Source organism: Trichosurus vulpecula, chromosome 5 (assembly GCF_011100635.1).
Source record: "Trichosurus vulpecula isolate mTriVul1 chromosome 5, mTriVul1.pri, whole genome shotgun sequence".
Lineage (NCBI taxonomy): Eukaryota > Metazoa > Chordata > Mammalia > Diprotodontia > Phalangeridae > Trichosurus > Trichosurus vulpecula.
Window position 1 is genome coordinate 151,692,370 of NC_050577.1, and position 23,398 is coordinate 151,715,767.

Genomic DNA, 23,398 nt, shown 5'->3' on the forward strand with positions numbered 1-23,398 from the left:
TCAAAAAGCTCAGCAAGTAGGTCACTTTTATTTCTAAGGCTTCATTAATATATAGGTCTTGTATGGTTGTGTTTTTTTTTTTAACCAAGATGTTGTACTCAATGAAAACTAAGGAGACACTTACATTTCTCTTCTGAAATCAGTAACAGATGGCTCTCTGGGAAAGGATTTTTTTCATCAATTGGGTAGAGAAACTGTAAAAAGCAAATTATTCAAAACCATAAGCAACTGCCTTACTAGCACAGATATTCCAAAAGTAGCATCTGATCAGTGTTCTGCCAGATAGAGAACTTATTTATGACCATGAAATATATTTAGAGGATATACACACAAAATGCAATGACTATATTGGGAAGAGGGGGAAGCCGAATATGGTACAATAGAAAAAAAAAACTAGTGATTTAAAAAAATCAGAACACCTGGGTTTAAGTCCCAGTGCTGCTCCTTATTAACTGTAAAAATGATCAACATTTAATTATTCCCAAAGCATTTATTTCATTCACCTCTCTTGGTCCCCATTTTCCAAGCTATAAAATAAGGGGACTGGACTGATTCCCACTAAGTTTCCTTCCAGTTCTAAATCCTAGAATTCTATATTTATACTAAGTTAGGTTCTACTTATATGGAGTCTGTTACCTCTAATCAACCAAAAGGTGAATATTCTGAATAGTAAGTGGTTGTTCTCTTGAGGACCCAACAAAATCTATTTATTTAAGAGCTAGTTTTAGGACTTAATATCAGAGGAAGATATAGTTAGAAAATACAGATACAGACTCTCACTCTGTCATTCTCTTCTTCTTCCTCTCTTTTCCTCCTCTTCCCTCTCCCTTCCTCTCCCTCCTCCCTCCTCCCCTGCCTCTCCCTCTCTCTCCCCAAATTCCTTATGATTGAAGGAAAAGACAAAGGACTAGTAAGAAACTATAGCAGAAGCCACTGTACTTCTTCTGTTGTATGATGTACAAGGCCAAAAGTGAGTATGAGTAAGACATATTAGTCTTCATATGGCATAAAGAAGAAATTAAACAAAAGAGGAATAGGGTTGGCACCTGTGCAAAGGAAAGATCTGTCTCTGTGTCTTTTGGCTCTCGCTCTCTCTCAATCTCTCTTTCTCTAAATATATGCCCCTCTGTCTCTGTCTTTCTCTTCTCTCTCTCTTTCCTCTGACTCAGAGAGCAGACACACACACACACACACACACACACACACACACACACCCCACAATGTCTGACTATAAATGAAAACTAGGAAGTCAGAAAAAAAAGAACTAAAACAAAGGGACCTAAAAGAAGGAAAGGGGACAGGTAAGTAGTACAATGGATAGAGTGCCAGGCCTGGAGTCAGTAATATCTGAGTTCAAATCTGGCCTCAGACACTTCTTAGCTGTGTGACCCTGGGCAAGTCACTTAACCCTGTTTGCCTCAGTTTCCTCATCTCTAAAATGAGCAGGAAAGAGAGGATTCTGGGAAGATGGTGGAGTAGATCAGAAAATTCCAAGTTCTCCAGATTTACTCCACAGACAAGATAAAATATCTCCTCAGAGCAAAAATAGAGCAATAAAAATAAACAAGAATTGGGGCAGAACAGAGGTCCTCCTAGGACAATTGTAGAAGATCAGAAGAAAAATCTCAGGACAGAGGTTGATCCCTATGAAGAGAAAACACCTCCGGGCTAGCCCCGGGGCAAGCTGGGTGGGGAGGTAACCTCAGCCCCAGCCACAGCCACAGGAACTTTCACTTCCAGCACAGTGTCCAGAGTCCAAGTCTGAGCCAGGGAAGATTGAGGGAACCTCTACTGATAAGGAATGCCAGATCTGCTTGTGCTGCTGACACATGGCCCTGGGCAAGAAGGAACCAGTACACTCCTGGTGAGTGCACAGGACACCACTGTCTGTGAGCACTTACAGGAGACCAGAATTTTTGGTTTCAGTTCCAAGCTATAGGGAGAAATGAAGGTGGACCCAAGGTGATAGGCACCATCCCCCATACCCCAGGACTAGAGGTGATTACAAAAAAAAAAGCTGCTACAGATTTTTTTTAAATGACCAGGCAAAGGAGAAAGAATCTAACCATAGAAAGTTACTGTGGGAATAGAGAAGAGTGGGTTCATCTTCAGAAGAATAAACTAAAACAAAAAAAGCCTCTCCCCCCCCCAAAAGAGTAGAATGAAATGATCACCTGCCCAAAAAGAATTCATAGAAGAACTTTTAAAAAGACTTTAAAAATCAAATGAGAAACACTGAGGAAAAATTTTTTAAAAAAAGACCAATCCAGGAAAAACAAGAAGATTATGAAAAGAAAGTCAACCCACTAGAAAAGGAGATCCAGAGTCTTAAAGAAGAAAACAACTCCTTGAAAATTAGAATTGGGCAAGGAGAAGCCAGTGAAGTTATAAGAGACCAACAAATAATAAAACAAAATATAAAGAATGAAAAAAATAGGAGAGAAAGTGAAACATAAGAAAAACAACTGATCTAGAGAACAGATCAAGAAGCAAAAACATAAGAATAATTGGACTACCTTAAAGCTATGATAAAAAAAAGAATCTTGGTACAATAATACAAGAAATAATTGAAGAAAATTGTCCTGAAGCATTAGAACAAGAGGGGAAAGTACAAATAGAAAAAATTCACCAATCACCACCTGAAAGAGATTTTACTAGGGAAAGCTACAGGAATATCCTAGTCAAATTCCAAAACCCCCAGCTCAAGGATAAAATATTTCAAACAGCAAGAAAAAAAAGCAATTTAAATATGGCAGTGCCACAATTAGAATCACACAAGTCCTGACAGTGGCAACAATAAAAGACCACAGGTCTTAGAATACTATATAATGAAGAGCAAAAGAAGTGGGGTTGTGGCCAAAAATATCATACCCAGAAAAGTTAAGCATAATCCTGAATGAAAAAAAAAATGGATAGTTAATGAATTATCAGACTTTCAGGATTTTGTTTAAAAAAAAAAACCTGAACTTAATAGATTTGACATATAAGATCCAAGAAAAATATAAGGTACATATCAAAGATTAATTACAAGGGACTCTATAAGGACAGACCATTTACCTTTTATATAAAGAAACGTAAAATGTATACCAAGATTGTTATTAGTAACTGGGTAGTCCATAAGAAAGATTGGGGTAGACCTGAGTATGATATGATTTTAAAAAGTAAAACCATTTAGGAACAGGTAAAAAGAGTAATTATTTTATACAAATTAGGTGCAAGCAGAAAAACTAACACAGAGGAATTAGATGAGGGATAAGGGCTGGTAATTCTGGAACCACACTTTCATCAGGAATGGGTTTAAGAGGGAACAATATGTATGTATCTAGAAGGGTATAAAAGTCTTCTAAATTCAGAAAGAAATAAAAGTCTAAGGGGATAGGGAAGGGGGAGAGGATAAGGGAGGGATTTTTAAAGGGGAGGGTGAGAGAATAGGATGGTGTTTAGATTAGAATAGTATTTAGAATGGTATTTAGAATAGAAGGTGTTTAGATTAATGTGAATGGGAGTATAAGGGAGGGATCCTTAGAAGGGGGAGGGCAAGTTAGTAGATAGAAGTGAAGTAGAACAGTCAAGAGGGAAAGGGAATAAGAGATACACACAGACATAAAGATCAGGAGTAGAATTTATTGGGGGAAAAAAAGCAGTTGTAGTAAGAAACAGAGGACAAACAAGTATAGTATAATCTTACAGGGATGTATAAGATTGTATATGTCTATATGGGAGTATGATTATGAATATCTAAGTATATGTATGTGCATGTAAGTGTATGTATACGTATGTGAATGTATATATCTTTGTGTGTATGTGTGTGCATAGATATGTATGTATGTGTATATATGAATATCTGTGTATGTGTATGTATGCATATATCACACACCCACATAAATATATCCATGCTTAGTTATACCTTTCGGGGGTGGGGGTGGGGGGAGGAAGGGGGAAAAAAGAACAAAGTGAAAAGTACACTGCCAAGAACAGAAGAAAATTTACAAGGAAGCAAAAAAGCTCTGAACACAATGTGTAGCGTTTATTATATAGGCTTTCTTGAAATGGAAATTTATTGCTATAGATTTTGAATCTTCTCTTACGTTCTGCTGTGCACATGGCAATGCTTGTTTTTCTTTTCTTATTTTGTATTTAAGTTTTAATATTTAAGTTTATAGTGTTTCTTTTCTTATTGTATATTTAAGTTTTTTTAAATTTGTTTGAATTTCTTAAAGTAAAGAAAAAATAAAAAATAAAATGAGCTGGAGAAGAAAATGGCAAACCACTCCCATATCTTTGCCAAAGTAATAGAGAAATTTTCAGGAAAGAAGACTAAGAAGTAGGAAGAATTAGGACTGGACTCCTACAGGAACTGATATCTGAACTGTGAATTCAAGAACTAAGAATTTCTAAAATGTGGACATGAGAAGAAAGTAAATTTCAGATACGGGAGACCACTCGTGTAAAGGCTCAGGCAGAAGATGGGACGGCATGTGTAGGGAACAAGGAACAGACCAATTTTATTGGAATGTAGAGATACCTCCACATACAAGCTTAACTGTTTCACCTAGTGAGAACATAATAGAAGCATTACATATAAAAAAGTCATATTGGGGCAGCTAGGTGGGGCAGTGAGTAGAGCAACAGCCCTGGAGTCAGGAGGACCTGAGTTCAAATCCAGCCTCAGACACTTGACACACTTACTAGCTGTGTGACCTTGGGCAAGTCACTTAACCCCAATTGCCTGCCTTCCCCTCTCCAAAAAAAAAAAAAACAAACAAATAAGTGAACAAAAGTCACATTAAGTGAATGCACTTATATTTTTCATGCAATATAAGAATATTTTTATCAGAAAAAAAAATAAAGCCTTACTTGGAGTTTCATCGCTTTTGATTAAGGCAATTAGTGACCAATTAGCTTACCTGTACCCAGATGCAGCTATCTACAGCTTTCAGGACCTTCACATTGTTAACTGGATGAATTTCAACCAACAAAGTCAAGCACTTAGAGGCTACAAAGAAATTAAGACATTAGGTGATTAAGACTTTTGCAAAGTAACATTGTGTCTTTCCCAAAAGTGAATGGAAGGCAAAATTGCTACAAACTCCTTTAAACTGAATACAAGCTAAGGGAAATTCAGGCATTAATGTGAATTAAATTTTTCTCCTACTCTTCATCTCACATTAGTAAAAATGAGTCCAAAAAGTCCCTGAAAAACCACTTTCAGAAAAATACATGGGGGTGTTGGCTTCATACCACACAAACAGAATTCACTTCTACTTGTGGACAGCAACTGATGTGTTCCTTCCCACAGCCCAAATTTTCCATAATCCAGAAGCATCCGATAATGACAAAGGCCTAGAGGAGTAGAGGCCCAGGCTTCAAAACCACTTGCTAGCTCCCCAAAAGGTGGCATGTCAATACGTAATCTATGCAACCCAGAACACAGAAGTAGTTTTTCAAGAGAGGCAAGGGCAAACAAAGACGTCCTTGATCAGCCCCAATCGCAGGACCCTGGAGGGGAGGAGGGACAGCAGTGGACAAAGGCCCAGTTTTGCAAGAATTGTTTAGACTGTGATAAAGAATTACATTTGAAACAAAAGTTGCTTCTAACAAAAGCCAACTAGTTATCAGTCCTCACATTTTCACCTGCTGGATGAACACGCTTGATTAGCAGCATTAGGTCACTGGAAACACGATAAATCAACTGAATTAGCAGGTAGAATTTCAGGAATAAAAACACAAAAAAACATTAAGCTGGAAATTAGCAGCACTTCAATAGCCCAAATGGATTCAAAATGTGGCAGAAAAGGGATTTCCACATTGATGAGATGAGTCAAGAGTCTCATAACAGCCATTTTCAGAGATATGCACAGGGATTTTGGCTTCCTATGACACAAACAGAACTCCATTCCATGTCTGGCCAGCCCCTAAACTGCTTCACACACAGTTTTAGTTCCCTGGCAAATACTATGGGTATATGATAATAATGTGATTTTGGGGGATGTGTATGTGAGATATCATACAATCTGGAATGTGCTCCAAATTATTTTTTCTCTAATAATGGAATCATATTTGCGTTAACTGAGTCACTCTCTCTTTTCCAGCTGCCCCGCTCTCCTCTAAGTGCCATACATGCATTATACACTATACAGCTAATAGGCAATGTTTTTATACAACACATAGCTAGTGTTAGAATGAAGTTCGCAGCTATGAAACAGAATATAAAGCTATATGGCTCAAATGAAGCCTGAACCTATGGTCTTGGCCATATTATTACATTATTTTAAGCAATTAGAGATAACCATCCACACAAAAAGGGTACACTGTCATATGTCTTTAAAACTAAGGGTTTTAAGATCATTATCTTTCAGATCTGTTCCTACTCTAGTTAAATACTCCTTCTCTATGAAGATCGCACCAAAATTTAAAAATTTGATTATGCTAATGAAGTAGAATTTTATTTAGGAAAATTTCTTATTAAAAGCCTATATGACTTTTTGGTGTACTGGAAATGTCACGGGAAGCAAAAGAATTGAATTCTAGGACCGGCTCTCTAGTAGGTGAATGACCTCAAATGAGATAATATGCTTTATAAAGCACTTAGCATGTCACTTGGCACACAGTGGGTACTCTATGAGTGTTTATTCTCTTCCTTTCACATCACTTCTGTTGGCTTCAGTTTTTCATCTGTAAAATAAGACTGGACTAGCTGGCCTCTATTGTTCTTTCCAGTTCTAATGTCTATGAATCTATGAAATTCTATGAATCTATGAAACAAGTTCGTGGCACTGAATAAAAAATTAACAGGAATTCAGGGAATAAGGATTAGTGTAGGCTAGAGTAATTAAAGAAGACTTAACAGAAAGACTAGATTTGGATAATGGGTCAAATAAAACATTTCTTCAATCCCTTGTAGTCTGGCTTCTGTCTTTATCACACTATTGAAACTGCTCTTTTCAAGATTAGCCATGACTTCACCTAGAGATTAGATTTGGATGATGGGTGGATTGGTGGCCAGACAAAAGACTGAATATTCCTCAATCCTTTGTAATCTGGCTTCAGTCTTTACCACACTATTGATACTGCTCTTTTCAAGATCATCAATGACACCCAAATCTCTAAATTTAGCAGCCTATTCTCCATTTTCATCCATCCTGATTTTACAGCATTTGATATGGTTGACAATCCCCCTTCTTGGGGGATGTCAATCTCTTCCTCCCCCAACTTTTGAGTCTGCACGTTCTCCTGGCTCTCCTCCTACATCTTTAACCATTTTCACTCTGTCTCCTTTGCTGGTTCCTCTTCCTCTTCATAAATTCTTAAGGTGAGTATTTTCCGATTCTATACTAGGCCTTTGATAACTCTGTCTCTTGATATCTCCATTTGTTGCTATAGTTTCAGATGTTACCTCAACACAAATGACTTCCAAATCTCTTCTGAGCTTCAGCCCCATATTTTCAAGTGGCTACATAATGCTCTTAACTGAATATCTAACCAATATCTCACCCTCAGCATGTCTAAAACTGAGTTCATCTTCCACCCAAAAATATGTTTCATACTTCACTACTTTCAGTTAGTTATTTCTCCATGCTTCATTAGTATTATTTCTTTTTAATTCTTTAACTCTTTTTAACTCTTCCCAATTCCCTACCTCTCAAATACAGTTGGCAACTAGGTCCTATTGATTCTAACTCCACAATTTCTCTACAATTCCCTCAACACTATTCCTACTACCAGCACCTTACAGCCACTGGTTCTGATTACCACTTATATGAACTATTGTGATAGGTTCCTAAGAGATCTTTTCACTTCTACTTTTTTTGCTTCTCCAAATTAACTAAAGCAGACAAGGTATGAAACAGTTCTAGCTTTTCCCTTCACCCATCCCTTCTGCACAAAGGAAGGGAAGTTTGTGTGTCCATGTGTATGTAGGTATATGTGTAAAATATATATGTATCTATGTATGTGTTTATATATATTATATTGTGTGTGTATATATATATATATGTGTGTGTGTGTGTGGTAGATACAAACACATGAACTACATTTTCCATGGGGCCCTAGGCTCAAATAATGGTTGCTGATTGAAGGAGAACAAGAGTTCTATTTTCCAGAAGGTATTCCCCAGGAGTTGTTTCTGTCTGGTAGAGAGAGAAGTAAAAGAAAGAGGAGGAGGAGGAAGAGGAGGATAAGGAGGAGGAGGAGAAGGAGGATAAGGAGGAGGAGGAGGAGGAAGAAGAAGATGATGACCCAGAGAAGAAGAGGGAAAAGATTACAATCAAGAATCCAGCAAGAACAGTGGCAAAGTTTTGGTTGTTGGTTTGTTTTTAATTATTATAAGGCTGCCAAGCAACCTGAGGAAAATAGAAAAAAAAGAAGAGACATCATGGCTACAATAGCAAAGTAAAAAGGCCAACAGATGTCCAAATTGGGATGCTATTGCTGAATTCGTTGAAATTCCTAACCACTCACTCTGGTTCCTGACAGATATAGCCAAGCCTTCTCCTACCATAGTTATGAGTTTCTAGAAGTTCAAAACTGAAAAAACTATTCTCAAGACAAGGGGAACGAGACAACAGTCACAAGGAATATGGGATGTGAACAGCTTCTGTTGCTTTACTGTTCATTTTATCTTGAACAAATATTCTATGTCTCTAAATTTTTTATCATAGCCCTGGTTTGCTAACAACACTAACAACTAAATATCTGAGATATAAGTAAGCTTCAGAAGGCTCCAGAATTATCTGGGTAGGGCAAGACAGGTAATAATAAAGTCTAGCTTTTATAGACGGCTTCAAAGTTTGCCAGGTACTTTATATACATTACCTCATTTGATCTTCACAAGAACCCTGTGAGGTAGGTGTACTTATTATTTTCCCCATTTTACAGATGAAGAAACTGAGGTTGAGAAAGATTTAGTATTTCCCCAAGATCACAGAGCTAATAGATATCTGGAGGATTCAAACTCAGGTTTTCCTGGCTCTAAGTCTAGCATTTTATCCACTATGCCAAGGACATAAAAGTTATTAATCATTAAGAATCCCCACAATGACAAGTTCTGGCATACTGGTGTAGATTCATCATACTATTGCCAGAGTTATCCTCTAGCTAGGTTGGAAACTCCTTAAGAGCGGGGTCTATTTCACTTTAACGTTTTTATGTCCAGTCAGTAATTAACACAGTGCCTGGCACATAGTAGGCACTTAATAACTGCCTGCTGACTTGCTGAATTGATTATGCCATGATCTGACATGTCAATTCTCAACTCAAAACCCTTCAACAATTTCCTATTGCCAGATGAAGAAATTTTAAATTCCTTTTCCTGGCATTAAAGTCCCTCCATGGGGTGAAATCACCCTAATTCCCTAGCCTTATTTTGTATTACTCTCATTCATTCACTTTTTTGGCCAGCCAGAATGGAATACTCATCTCATGCCCTCTCTAATTCCTGTCTTTCCCCACCTGTAAGTCTCTGCTCACACTGTTTAACATGCTCAAAATGCTCTTGCCAACACCAACCTCTACCTACTAAATTCCCACCCAACCTTTAAAGCCCAACTCAAATTCTTCTGCTTTTTCCATGTACTCTTTTTTGATTGCCTTCAGTCAGGAATTACCTTCTCCTTTCTTTCACTCATTCTCCATGTAGGACAATATTTGTGCCCTCTCTGACATACTTGTCATGATTTATTTTGCATTGAGTTGCTTGTTAAGCTCTAGGAGAACAGAAAATATGGTATCTAAATTTCAAAGTATCCCAGAGTCAGTATTCTACACAGAGAAAGCACTTGATAAATGCAGTGTTGAATTAAATTGTTGAATTCCCAGCAGAGGAAACAGCAAAAACAAAGGCTTGGGAGCAGGACCGAACTTGACATGGACAGGTCCAGTGAGGAGAGAAGTTTGACTAATGGTGAGGGAACCTGGATGACTTTGGGAAGGAGGGACAGATTCTTTACCATCTTGGAAGCCTGGCAGAAGAGTTTTTGTTGCCACTGTTTAACCAAACTCCAACCCTTTGTGATCACTAGCACATGTTACTTTTTAACACTCACTTAGAACTAAGCTTGTGCTACTTTGTGTTATTGCTACTTCCTCTACGTGTATACTCTAGCTCCCCAACCAGACTGTAAAAGACTTGATCATAGGAACTATGTCTTACAATCAATGCCAGAGCAAGGAATTTGTGTAACTAAGCAGGTCTTGAAAATTGTTTACCTTGTAATACATAAGAATTTATTTACCACAAAGAGCATATGTATGTATCATAGAGGATAAAATTTAATGGCATTCAAAATGTGTGCGTTCATTTTTTTCATTATAAAGTGGCCCTCTACCCACTCCTTCACCTCCTGTGAGTAGCATGCTATACAGCTCCTTACCTTGTCTACCCCTGGTCCTGGCTCTTGTAGCCCCATCACCTAGCTCATAGAAGGCACTCAAAAAGTTTGTTGATGAAGAAGAATGAAATATCTGTTCAGCTCTGTTTCAGGCACTGTGCTAATACAGCCTCAAAGACATAAAAAACACAATCTTTGCCCTGAAGAAGCTTGTGATCTAGTTGGGGAGATAACCTACACAGATACCTAACACCTCCATCAGTGCTCCCTCTAGCTCTTTTCAAGATGAGTATTTGTTCAGTACTAGGTGACCTTTCACTATGTATTTGGAACTATATAAAACTCATGCATCTCATGATCTAAGGTAGGGCCTTTCATTCTAAAAGCAGAATAATTCGTGTTTAGAAAACTTGAAATTCTCTGTCTTTTGCAGATGGACCCAGGCTCACCTACCTTCATTCTCCTCCAAGGCCTGTTGCTGACTTTCTGGACTTTAAAACCATGCCCCATACTGAGCATCTTCCTTCTTCCCCCTTCAAGACCCACTGCTCAGCTTCCTTTTGAATACTGTCTTCCCCCATTAGAAAATAAGCTCATTGAAGGCAGGGAATGTCTTTCTTTTTGCTTGTAGTAAGCACTTAATAAATGTTTGTTTGCTTCCTATGCAAGAGCCTGAAAAAGACTGGTCACTACTAATAAATACAATAAAAAATGATTATATTACCTGGTTGAAGTTCATTCTTTCTTTCCTTAGCTGATTGTACAAAACTGACAGCTAATGGAAGAAAATCAGAAAGCTTTATTAGAGATTTTAAAATGATTTTCATTTTACATCAGGGAACTGAAATGACAAAATAACATAAGTTGAAATATAGCTCAACCTCTGTTTTCCCGTAGTTTAGGGCCTAGTAATTTGTCTAAGAAAATTATCTCCCAAAAAATGGATAATATAGAATAAGTTATTAATGCAAAAATTCAAGAGAATATCACTTACCAAGTAATGTTTTCTCACGGTTGACAGAGCAACTGACAACTTGTAAATCTTTCTCAAATGTATACAGATGCTATGTAGAAATAAAATTCTTGTTTATTATGGAGTTTCGTGTTAAATAGCAATCCTAAATTTATAAATCACCTTCATAAGTCTTCTTTTAATAAATTATTGCAATTTTATTTTTAACAATAATTAGCAAGGATAACATGGGCAAACCAAAATCCCACTAACTTAAAAATCTGACCTAAAAGCGTCACTACAATTGTCCTGGACACTACTAGTGTTTACTTTGAGGACTCTACTAAGAATTTCTACAGCTTATTAGGAAACTATCTTATCTCTGTTTAATCTCTATTTTGGTTTTGTAGGGATTTTTTGGATAGTTTCAAAATGTCAAAAAGATTAAAAGAGTCTGGCTTCTTTAAAAAGTCAGTTAGTAAACTGGAAAATTTACTCACTCCAAAAGAAGGAAACTAAGTGAAGAGTTAGGAATAGCTGGCGATGGCTACTATTATTCAGATCCATTTAAAAAGCAAATCAAAATCACTCAGAAAATATAAAAGGGAAGGGGTCTTGGAGCTTCAGCAGCAGGCAAAAGAAAAATGTAAGGGCCTAATTAGGACATGTATTAGACCAACTAGCTGTAAGAGTTGCAGGATAAAATTATTTGTGTTCTAAAAGCAGCTGAGTCCAAGATAGGTCAAAGAGGATGTACCCAAAAGGCTTAACCAAGTGGAATAAATCTAAGTCTCCATATATTGATAGAAGTTAAAGTTAGTAAGAAAATAAAGGTCACCTATTTATGGGTTGTAGTTTAAATTAGTTTTTGTGTGTGTACAAAAGGTTTGGATAAGTATATCCACTGATATGTCCTTGCCAATATTCTCAGAAACACAGAAGCCACTGATACGGGCACAACTTTTTAATTAGACTCCATTCCCCTTAGGTGAGATATACTGGCTCCTGAGTACTAGGCAACAAAAGCAATAGAAATATGTGATAGCTAAAGTCATATTCCTAAAGGGAGAGCAATTAGCAAGGTACAGTTGTGCAACACGTCAAATATGCTCAGGTCCCCCAAAATACCAAGTGTTATTTGACCATGCCCAAATATTTCATCTATCCTGTCTTCCTACAGGTTCCCTCTGTAAAGCCACAGAAAGACAAAAGCCAACTTGCACGATTCACCAGTATTACATTAGTCATTTGACAAGCATTGATTAAGCACCTGCAATGTGCCAAGCATTGCACTGAATGCTGAGGATGAAAAGAAAGAGATAAGGCAGTCCCCCTCTCACTGGGCTCACAGTCTGATGGGGGGAGATAACATGAAAAAACCACATATAAGATATAGATAGGATAAAATGGAGATAATCAACAGGTGGAAGATACTAGCATTAAGAGGGATAGGGAAAGCCTTCTTTTTAGAAGGTAGGATTTTAACTGAGACTTGAAGGAACACAGGGAAGCCAAGACAGGGAGATAAGGAGTGAAAGAATTCATGGTATGAGCAATAGCCAGTGAAATGTCGGGTGTCTAGAGATGGGGTGTCTTTTTCAAGGAACAGCGAGGAGGGCAGTATTACTGAATCAAAGAGTATGGGATGGACAGGGGGCAGGGTGGAAAGTAAGTTGTAAGACCACTCAACCTGCTTCCTGTAAATGTTCTGGCCATAATAGCACCAACCAGTAAGGCAGAAGTGCCCATACAATCAGCCAGCTTTGTGGCAGGGGCTTTCAGTTCCTGTGGTAGGGTGGCAGCCTCCCAAAGCAATATCTGGAGCATATCTGGACCCACAGCTGTTCAACCACAGCTTAAATGGAAAGAGAGCATGGCTCATACACAGCCACCACAAAAGGACTCTGTCATGGGCTCATTTCTTGTATGAAATAGTGTCAGTAGACAAGACTTCATGCTTTACTTTTCTGTGGGGTTTTCCTGACCTTTCTCTGTTTAAATCACAAGTGCGCATGCGTATATACACACACACACACACACACACACACACACACACACACCTTCCCAGCTTTAGACCCCTTTTTCTCAAACCGAGTTCATAATCTCCTTCCTCCTAGCTTTTTTAATCATTTGCCTTTGTGGACTCCTCTGTTTTGCCCAAAGTCTCACATGCCTATCAGTTAGGACTATACTGTATTCTGTCTTCTCTTACTTTATTCCCGTTGTTCTTCTCTTGTTTCTTTATTCTTACGTTTTTTTCTCTCTTAACCTGTAAAGGATAACTTCTGGCATGAGTTGGCCTCTAACTAGTTGGTTCAACACACACACACACACACACACACACACACACACACACACCCCATGGATGGTCCTGAAACTCTGCCCTGGGCCCTCTTCTCTTTCCCCCATCTATACTATCCAACTTTGTGACATCAACTCCCCTGGATTCAATGATCATCTCTAGCCAGATGATTCCAAGATCCATATAACCAGCCTTTATCTCTCTCCTGAGCTCCAGTCTTATATCATCAATTGCCTTTTGGACATCTCAAACTGGACCTCCTTTGGACATCTCAAATTCAACAAGTCCAAAACAGAATTCATTATCTTTCCCCAAAAAGCATACTCCTTCCAAACTTTTCTATCACTTTTGAGGGCAACACCATCCTTTCAGTCACTCAGGCTTGAATCATTGGTATCATCTTCCACTCATCATTTATATTCACATCATACATTCAATCTGTTGCCACATCTTATTATCTCTACCTTCACAACATCTTTCATTGGCTCCCTTCTCTCCTCTGACACAACTGCTGTTCTGGGGCAGGCCTTCATCACCTCATCTCTGGACTATAGAAGAGTCTTCTCTTGGTCTCCTTAGCACAGGACTGCCTCCACTAAAATCAATCCTCCACTCAGCCCTCAAAGGGATTTTCTTAAAGTATAGATCTTCTTAAAGTAGAGTTCTTCCCTGCTCAATAAACTCCAATTGCTTCCTATTATCTCCAGGTTCAAACATAAAATCCCCTCTTTGGCTTTTAATTTCTTTCACAGCCTGGCTTCTTCCTACCTTTCCAGTTTTTTTACATTTTATTCCACCCCAAAGCCTCTACAATCCAATGAAATTGGCCTTCTTCGCTATTCCTCACATGCAACACTCCATTCCCCAACTTCGTGCTTTTTGATCAGCTTTCTCCCATACTTGGAATGCTCTCCTCTCACCTACTGGCTCCCCTGACTTCCTTTAAGACTCAGCTCAAATCCCATATTCTAGAGGTCCTTCCTAATCCCCTGCTTCCTTCCCCACCTTCCACCACTATTGCATTCCTTCTGACAATACCTTCCACATACTCTGCATAGAAATTTGTACTAACGCAGTTGATAGCGTGTTTTCTCCCCAATGTGAAGATGAGCTTTCTGAGGGCAAACTGCATTTTTGCCTTTCTTTACATCCCAGTCCTTAGCATACTACTTGGTACACAGTAGATACTTAATAAATGTTTGCTGATTAGCACTTAGGAAGACAGGGGCCCAGAAACAGAAACATGTGCTTTCTCTTCCTTCTCTCCACCATGCTGATATTTTACCCCAATCACTACTTAATGTGTGTAACTGTAATATTGTACCATATTTCACTGCATAATCATCACTACTGCATCATCGTCGCACCCTGGTGTTTTTTTAGTCCAAAAATTGGTTTATAGCCTTTCATCACTTAATTGTCACATGGTATAATTCTGTTCCTCATGCCACTTAAAAGGTAAACAGAACAGCAATGTATTCACCAGTTGCATATGGATACTCATTTATCTCTCATACATTGTAAGCTACAAGTCTAGAATTCTCAGTGCATGCACATTGTCAGTATATTTCTGAAAGCAGGCTTCCGTGGTTTGTTTACAGTGTTGCAGTATTAATGGTACTGTCACTCAACCCAATGAAGAGCCGTAGACACAAGGTGAGTGGGCAGGCAGGCGAAGCTGCCATGAGTAAGTCATGTGATATGGTAAGACTTGCATCTTCCTAATTTTGATGTATATTCACGAGTATTCTGTGCATCCTAATCTTGCACCAAAGACAGTTTAGTAATAAATGATTTCTAAGTAATACTGGCACAATTTTTTTAAAAAAGCTTCACATAATGGTCACGCTCCACTTTTTGCAAAAAAAAAAAATTGGAATAAAATCGGTGATGATTACGTGATGAAATATAGTATTTGAACGCACTGGCCAGAAATTTTTCATGCTGATTTCTACAAATCAGTGTTTTGATCCAAGAACTCCTGCAATCTTTCTTTTTTAATGGGAAGGCAACAAAGAAAAGGGCAAAAACTGAAAGATTTATGAAATTATTTATAACTAAGAAACAAGAAAGTAAAGGAAAGAAAAGAGCATAAAAGCAAGAAGGTAAATATTGAGCATAGTAACATATGACCCCTGCTGTCTTACCTCATTTTTTTTAGTTTGGAGATCATATAATCCGAAGAAGACATTTCTCTTACTGTCCTATTCAAAGAAATCAATTGTTAATAGTAACACAAAGATGAAAACAAAATAAGTGCCTAACCACTGGGTCTAAGGAAATAGTTCAATAAATTACGCTATATGGATATACCCTAATATTATTATACATTAAGGAATGACAAACATGAAAATTCAGAGACACGGAGAACTCAGAGACATATGTAAAGCGATGCAAAATGAAGAAAAAGAACCAAAAGAAAAATATACACAACTGCAATAACATCAATAAAACCAACATTAAGACAATAAAACTGGTCAAATACAATCATCTACCTCAGTAGCAAAAATGTTCGAGTTAAAGGACATATCCTTACTTTCTGTTAATTGGCTAACCTGGATTTGTTTGTGTTTATTAGGCAAGGATCTGTTGTGTTATAACAAATTATATCAATTCTTTTTTAAAGTAAAAAGTAAATCAGCCATCTGTTTTGTTAAATGTTATATATTTCAAACAGCTGAGATCCCACTGGCTTAAACACAAAAAGTTCAAATAAGGTAACAATTTGGCAGAAAACAGGCACCATGTGACTCTGTCAGCGTGGGAAACACATTGTCCCCATCTAAATGGGCTGACCACGTATACTGAAAGAAGGGAAGTAATACTCATAGTCTCTGACAGAATACATTGGCAGCTAAAACTATGAACTTACTTTACACAGTTACTCTACATAGAGTACACTCTCAATTGGGTACAGCTGTGATTTTTTTCTTTGAGATTCACCTCCAAATTTTAACTATTTAAACTCAGTATGGCTACAACAGACTGGAATAAGTGTTAATTATTTTTCCTGAAGAAGACTTGAATATATTTAATTCTGTATGATAAGAAATTTATTTTAATGGTGTTTTAAGCTCTCAAAAAGAGAAAAACACTATTAATAAGTTATTTAGAGGTACAAAACTGTTCACATCCTTTAGCCAAGTGATCCACTACTATGTCCATATCCCAAGGATGATGACAAGAAAAAACAATCTATCTGTACCAAAATATTCCTAAAAGCATAATTTGTAAGACTAAAAGATAGATACAGTCTATGTGGACAACAGTTGGGGGATGGCTGAACAAATTGTGTGATCGAATATTATAGTACCACAAGAAACTATAAATATAAAGAAAACAAAGCAATATGGGAAGACTTAGAGAAACAAAATGATGTAGAGGATAAAGAGTTGGCCTTGGAGACAGGAAGACCTGAGTTTGAGGTCTATCCCTGAAATACATCAGCTACATGACCATGGCCAAGTCACCAAACCTCTCAATGGCGCAGGCAACTTTCTACACCTGAGTTATAGAAAATTTGCTGATCTACATTGCTAGATGAAGTTATTACACTGGGAGTCTAGAAGTTAAGCAATATGGAAGAAGTCACAGGTCATGTCAAAAAAAATGTATTTAATAGGAAGACATATTATGTGGAAAGAAGAAAGCAGAACCCAAAAAAATGTGTACTGACAACAACTATGTAAACAATAACAATAGAATAAAATCCAGGAAATCCCCTCACTAGGAGATCCCTTAGAAAGGGGGAAATGAAGCTTAGAGTAGGACATACTACACTGTTAAAATTAGTACATATTTTCCAAAAAACCTTGGAAATTATTTAAGTTAATGGTTTCATGAACAATCATCTTTTTGTTGTTTTTGAGGAATATTTTAGCATTTGTTAGCTGATGATTATTTAAAGCAATTTATTTGCTTTTCAGCATTTCATTAGTTTTATTTCTAGAAAATGGAACTATGCAAGTTTTATGTCATACATAACATTTAAAAATTGAATTCTAACATTGTTTTACCAAAAATAATAATCATAAGCTAAAGGTTAACACTCAATTTTTCCCCACAACATCTAATTCTGTATAAAGGGGGTACAAACATACCTTGCAACTGTAAATAACTTTTCCATTTCTTTCAACATTGACTACATGTAGAGCTTCATAATTATTCTCAACAGGATCTGAAATAAGACAATATTAAGTTAAAGGAGTACTGGTGATTTAGTAAACCATTGTGGGGAAAAAGGGTTTTTAAAAATCTGTGAAGCAAAAGCACCATTTAGTATTAACGAAAAACAGAAAAAAAAAACTATTAGTGCCTGGCACATAGAAGGTGCTTAATAAACACTTGTTGACTGACATAAAGTCACCTCACATATCAGGAAAACCTTTACAATAGAAAATATATTCTTGGTCATCTTATTACAAATACTGCATAGATTTTTAAATAAGATAAATGATCTCTTTTATACTGGATGAAGCTGCTTTCACAGGTCAATATAATCTAGACTTAGAAGTAACACTTAGTCAATTCAACATCATCATTTCACATGTGAAAAACTGTCAGACAAAGGCAGCATTTGAAATCAGAACCCACTCTGATCCAGCATGCCTATCCAGCAGACTCCCTCTCTAAAGATCCTTTTACACCCAAATACAGAGGTGTATATCTTGGTGTGTATCATATCTAATATTATTTTAGTAAAAATCATTACTGATTATATTCATAATAATAATGCAGATTAAACTTTAAAGTGTTTCATGCATAATTTTTTCTGGAGATCCAGTTGTTAAACATTTGCTACCACACCACTGTACATACACACACACACACACACAGAGTAATATATATTATGTATTATGTAATATATTGTGTTGTAGTTTGTCCTTCATTCTCAAAGAAGACCATGACATCAGGGAGATGATGAAATGACACCAAATTGGATTTAAATGAGGAAGGGCTGTGCAAAGTCACCAGCCTCACTCTCTCCTCCAAAGCCATCTGGGTCCAGTGGCCAGATAAAGATCAATACAATATCATATATGTGTGTATGTATATATGCAGACAGAGAGAGAGAAAACCTGAACCTGAGTCAGGTCCCCCCTTAGCATCACTGCTAGTTCTAATACACCTCATCAAACCCCAACACTCAATAATTTTTCCTCTACTGGTGGGGGCAGGAAGAGAAAGAGGAAGGGGTCAAATGTCAAACTTGTAATTTCACAGCTATAGGGAATTCCCAACTGGCAAACTTCCACTACCAATGAAAGTCAGAAACTGCTCTGAAATATATAGTCTAAGCTCTCTATCTACTATGTCACATAGCCTCTCAGCCTTTTGGTTCCTTATTTTAATGGAAGGAACAAAGATAGAGAGATGAAATGACTTTGTGTGAGGTAAGTACTAAAAGTCATGAAGTTGCAAGAATAAATCTGGCATTGTGGTAGATGCCTGTAATCTAGGTGACCACAGAATGCTGAGACTGGCAGATCTCCAGTTGAGGAGTTCTGAACAGCAGTGGATTATGTTGCTTGTGTGAATGCATGAAGTTCAGTATCAATATGGTGAGCCACAGGAGCTACCAGGTTACCCCAAGAAGGGCAAACAGTCGAGGCCAGTAACAGAGAAGTCAAAGCTTGGACACATATAAATAGTGGGACTGGACATATGAGTAGCCCTTGCACTTCCAGTCCAGGCTGGTCTTTAAAAACATGACCTGGAGACTGGCAGAAAATAATAATGAGGCCAAGGGGGAAATAGGAAAAATAGATTTCAAGGATTTTTTATCAGAAGACTTTTTAGGGGCAGCTAGGTGGCACAGTGCATAAAGAACTGGACCTGGAGTCAGGATGACCTGAGCAATATATTGACTAGGTAGTATCCCAAAGAGATCAAAGAAAAAGGAAAAGTACCTATATGTACAAAAATATTTTAGCAGCCACTTACTGTGGTGGCAAAGAACTGGAAATTGAGGGGATGCCCATCAGTTGGGGAATGGCTGAACATGTTATGGTATATGATTGTAACAGAATACTATTATGCTATAAGAGATGACAAGCAGGGTGGTTTCAGAAAAATCTGGGAAGACTTATATGAACTGATGCGAAGTGAAGTGAGCAGAACTAGAAGAACATTGTACACAATAACAGCAATATTGTAATTATAATCAATTGTGTAAGACTTAGCTATTCTGATCAATTCCAGGTAATTCCAAAGGACATATGACGAAAAATGCTATCCACTTCCAGAGAGAAAGTGAGTGAACTCTAAGTACAGACTGAAGAATAATTGTTTCACTTTGTTTTTCTTGCTTTTTTTGCCAAGTGGCTAATACAAAAATATGTTTTGCATGAGTTTACATATGTAATGGGTATCATATTGCTTGCCTTCCAGTGGCTGAGGGAGAGAATTCGGAACTCAAATTTAAAAAGAAAAAAAGCCCTTTGGTGGTTCCCTATTACTTACAAAGTTCGAAAGTCTTGTTTGGTATTCAAGGCTTAATGCAGTCTGGCAACACCTTAGTTTTCCATTGTTTTTCTTACCTCACACTACATGCCTTTCTATGTTCTACTCTCCAGCCCAAATGGATTATTAGCTATTCCCCATAAACACCCTCAGACTTGCCTTCCTCCATGACTTTACTCATCAGTTCTCTATATGTGGAATGCCCTTCCTCTAGCAATCAATAAACAGTTATTGAGCACCCACCATATGCCAGGCACCGCACTAGATGTACATGGAATGCAAAACCAAAAATAAAACAATCCCTACAGCTGAAGAAATTTACATCCTATTGGGGAAGAGTGCAAACTAAATACAAGGTAGGTTAGGAAAAGATGGTACTCGTAGTTGGATGATCAGGAAAGACTATATGTAGAAGGTGGTGCTCAAAATAAATCTTGAAGGAAGTAAGGAGTGGCAGGTAGAAGTGACAAGGAAATGCAATCTAGGAATGGATGACAATGGACATAAAGGCACAGAGAGGGAAGATGGAGTGTTGTTTAGAAAGAACAGCAAAAGACCAGCTTGTCAGAACCAAATTGTTCAGGGAAGGTAATAATATTTAATGAGGCTGGAAAAGTAGGTTGGGGATAAGTTGTGAATCAGGGATTTAAAAACCAAACAGAGAACTTTATATTTTACCCAATTCCAGTATATTAAGTGGCAGAGGAGTATTGTGGTCAGGCTTACACCTGAGGACAATAACTTTGGCAGCTGAGTGCAGGATGGATGGGAGTTGAGAGAGACTTCAGGCAAGGAGACCAGTTAGAAGGCAATTGTGACAGTCCAGGTAAGATGTGATAAGGGACTGAATTAAAGCAGTAGCTGTGTAAGTAGAGTGAAGACAACAGGTGCAAGAATTGCTGTGGATGAAGAGATAGTAAGATCTGTTGACTGATTGGGCAGGTAGGGTTCAGAAGGAGAGAAGAATAGAGGACAGCACCAATGTTGTGAACCTGTAAGGCTAAAAGAAGAGCGTAGGTTTGAAAGAAGTAGGGAAGTTCAGAAGTGGAATGAGTTTGGTGGGAATGACAATGGGTTCTGAGTTGAACATACCAAGTCCAAGATGCCTATGATCCAGGTTTGAAATGTCCCCTAATAGTTGGGAATAAAGGACCAGAGGTCAAGAGAGAGCCTGCTGGGGCTGGCTATATAGATCTCCACACCACCTGTTAAATTTCAACCACCCTTTAAAATCCATTTCAAATGCTGCCTCTTCTAGGAAGCCTTTCCTGGCACCTCCTTTCCCGAAAGTAATGATCCTTTCCTCCTCAGACCTCACCTAGAACTCATTTTTAAAAACAATTATTAAGTGTTATAATACTTGTGTTTGTATCATATCCTCCTAGACAACTATAAGTTCTGTAAGGATAGGACCACCCTGTTCTAACATAAACTTTGAGCCTCTCCCCTTCCCAATACCTCTAAAAAAAAACTACAAGTAGTGAGTAATACACGATTGATGAACTTTGACATTTCATTATACTTACCTAATTCTGAATTTAAAGACCAATAGAAAATACAAGTTATAGATACAGGATTCATTGGGGAAGAAAACACTTTTTTGTTTCCTCAAAAACTTATCAAAATGAAATTATTTAGCTCCTAGCATGTTATGTTTTGTTGTTTCATTTCCTCAAAAATAGTATTGGTCTTTTTTTAATAGAACAAATATGTGTCTATATGTAAAGCAGCAAATTATATGACATTACAGGACATGATAATCATCTGCATACCATAATCTAAGACAAGCTGAATTTTATCTCAAAAGATAGGATCAATCTGTTGGTGCCTCAGGGGAAAGGTATGACTCAAATAAAAGAGACATAAATATGACCATGAACTCTGCATGTTAGACCTCCAGCATGTATAAAAAAGGAATTTCTTGGAAAAAAACCAACTCTCAAAATATAACAAAATTAATCCTGTGATCATCTCATAAAAATTTTAGAAATATTCTCCTCCCCCCCCCCAATCACTCTTGAAACCTTGACACAATTTATAATATAACACTTTATTGTTATTTTGGGAATAACTTTTTCTCCCTCCTCCCTGAGATTATAATGATGCCAAGAGAGACTTTTAAAAGATAATTTTAAAAGGTTCCAGTTCATCTTTGTAGGTCTCAACACCTAGAATTGTGCCTTGTAAGAATATGGTTCCACATAAATAATATTTTTAATTGAACTGAGAAGGAAAAAAAATCTTATCGAAAAACCCCTTTCCTTTTCCCTAGGATTACTTGTCATTCTCAAATCAGTGAAAATGTAATGAAAGGAAAGATTCTCAATTTGCTATAGGTTAGAAAAGGGAACAATTATTCCATTAAAGGTCATTTCACTTGTTAATAATTGCTGGAGCCAGCAACAGTCTAAAGCTATAGAAAACGTAGAACTCTGCACATTCCGGATCCAGTGGGTTGATGATCTAATTTAGCAGATGGAACAGACTCAAATGCTCAGAATAACTTTGAGGGGGAGGACAGGTAGTAACAACAGTGCAGGGATTACCAATTCCTACAGACGACATATTGCTTTCACTCTAAGTTGCATGAAGCTTCAGACTTAGTAATATTTAGCAATCCAGGAAATTCAGAGTCAAATGTTTCACCATAATTTTTTTCCCATCAGCCCTTTTGACCCTGAATAAGCTTGTTTATGTCATACCTTCTATGAATAAGTTTAATTCCATCTTTGCTTAATCATACTTTATGACCATCCTCCAATTAAATGCCATTGGAAAGTCCAGAGGAGGAAGTACTGCAATTTCAAATGAGGAAATGTGGCTTAAGTTCAATATACTCAGCACTTGAGAAAAAAGATTGATAGAAAAAAACTTTCAACACTAATCCTGCTAAAATGGAGAAGCTAAATTTTTTTTTTTAATGACTACAAAATTACTGCTTATATAAGACAGACATGAGTGTGCTGCTACTATCTAAGTCCAAAAACAAAGTGATGCCATTTGAGGGAAAGTAACAAAGGACCTAAGGTTTTTTTTAAAACTTCTTAGAGACAAAAAGTACTTCTTGCATTCCAAATGATTAAAAAAGGACAAAAAAGCCCAGTACCTAGAACAATGCTTTGTATGTAGCAGATATTCAATAATTAATGAATTGAGATAAAAGCATCACTTTCCTCCCCCTTCCCCAAAAGGGGAAAGCTGACTCAGTTCTCAATATAGTATGTGATTTTCCATAGGTCATAGGTCCATATTTGATTCCTATTTCGAGAGCCTATATAAATATCTTTTAAATAATCCGCACATAGCCTAAGTGCTCATCATTATCAAAGAGCACTCTTCCCAAACCAATAGAAA

At 37.3% G+C, this 23,398-nt stretch overlaps 1 protein-coding gene across 2 annotated transcripts in view; it reads right to left on the reverse strand.

The window, feature by feature from the left end:
• Nucleotides 1–23,398, reverse strand: part of LOC118852248 (gamma-secretase activating protein) — a 116,489-nt gene that overhangs the window by 87,368 nt on the left and 5,723 nt on the right. For both annotated transcript variants that reach the window (XM_036761944.1, XM_036761943.1), the window contains exons 2-7: nucleotides 17,683–17,759; nucleotides 15,730–15,786; nucleotides 11,323–11,392; nucleotides 11,053–11,103; nucleotides 4,908–4,996; nucleotides 125–194 (exon numbers count right to left, since the gene is read on the reverse strand). In XM_036761944.1, the coding sequence (XP_036617839.1) occupies nucleotides 125–194; nucleotides 4,908–4,996; nucleotides 11,053–11,103; nucleotides 11,323–11,392; nucleotides 15,730–15,786; nucleotides 17,683–17,759 (414 nt within the window). The remainder of the gene's footprint in view (nucleotides 1–124; nucleotides 195–4,907; nucleotides 4,997–11,052; nucleotides 11,104–11,322; nucleotides 11,393–15,729; nucleotides 15,787–17,682; nucleotides 17,760–23,398) is intronic.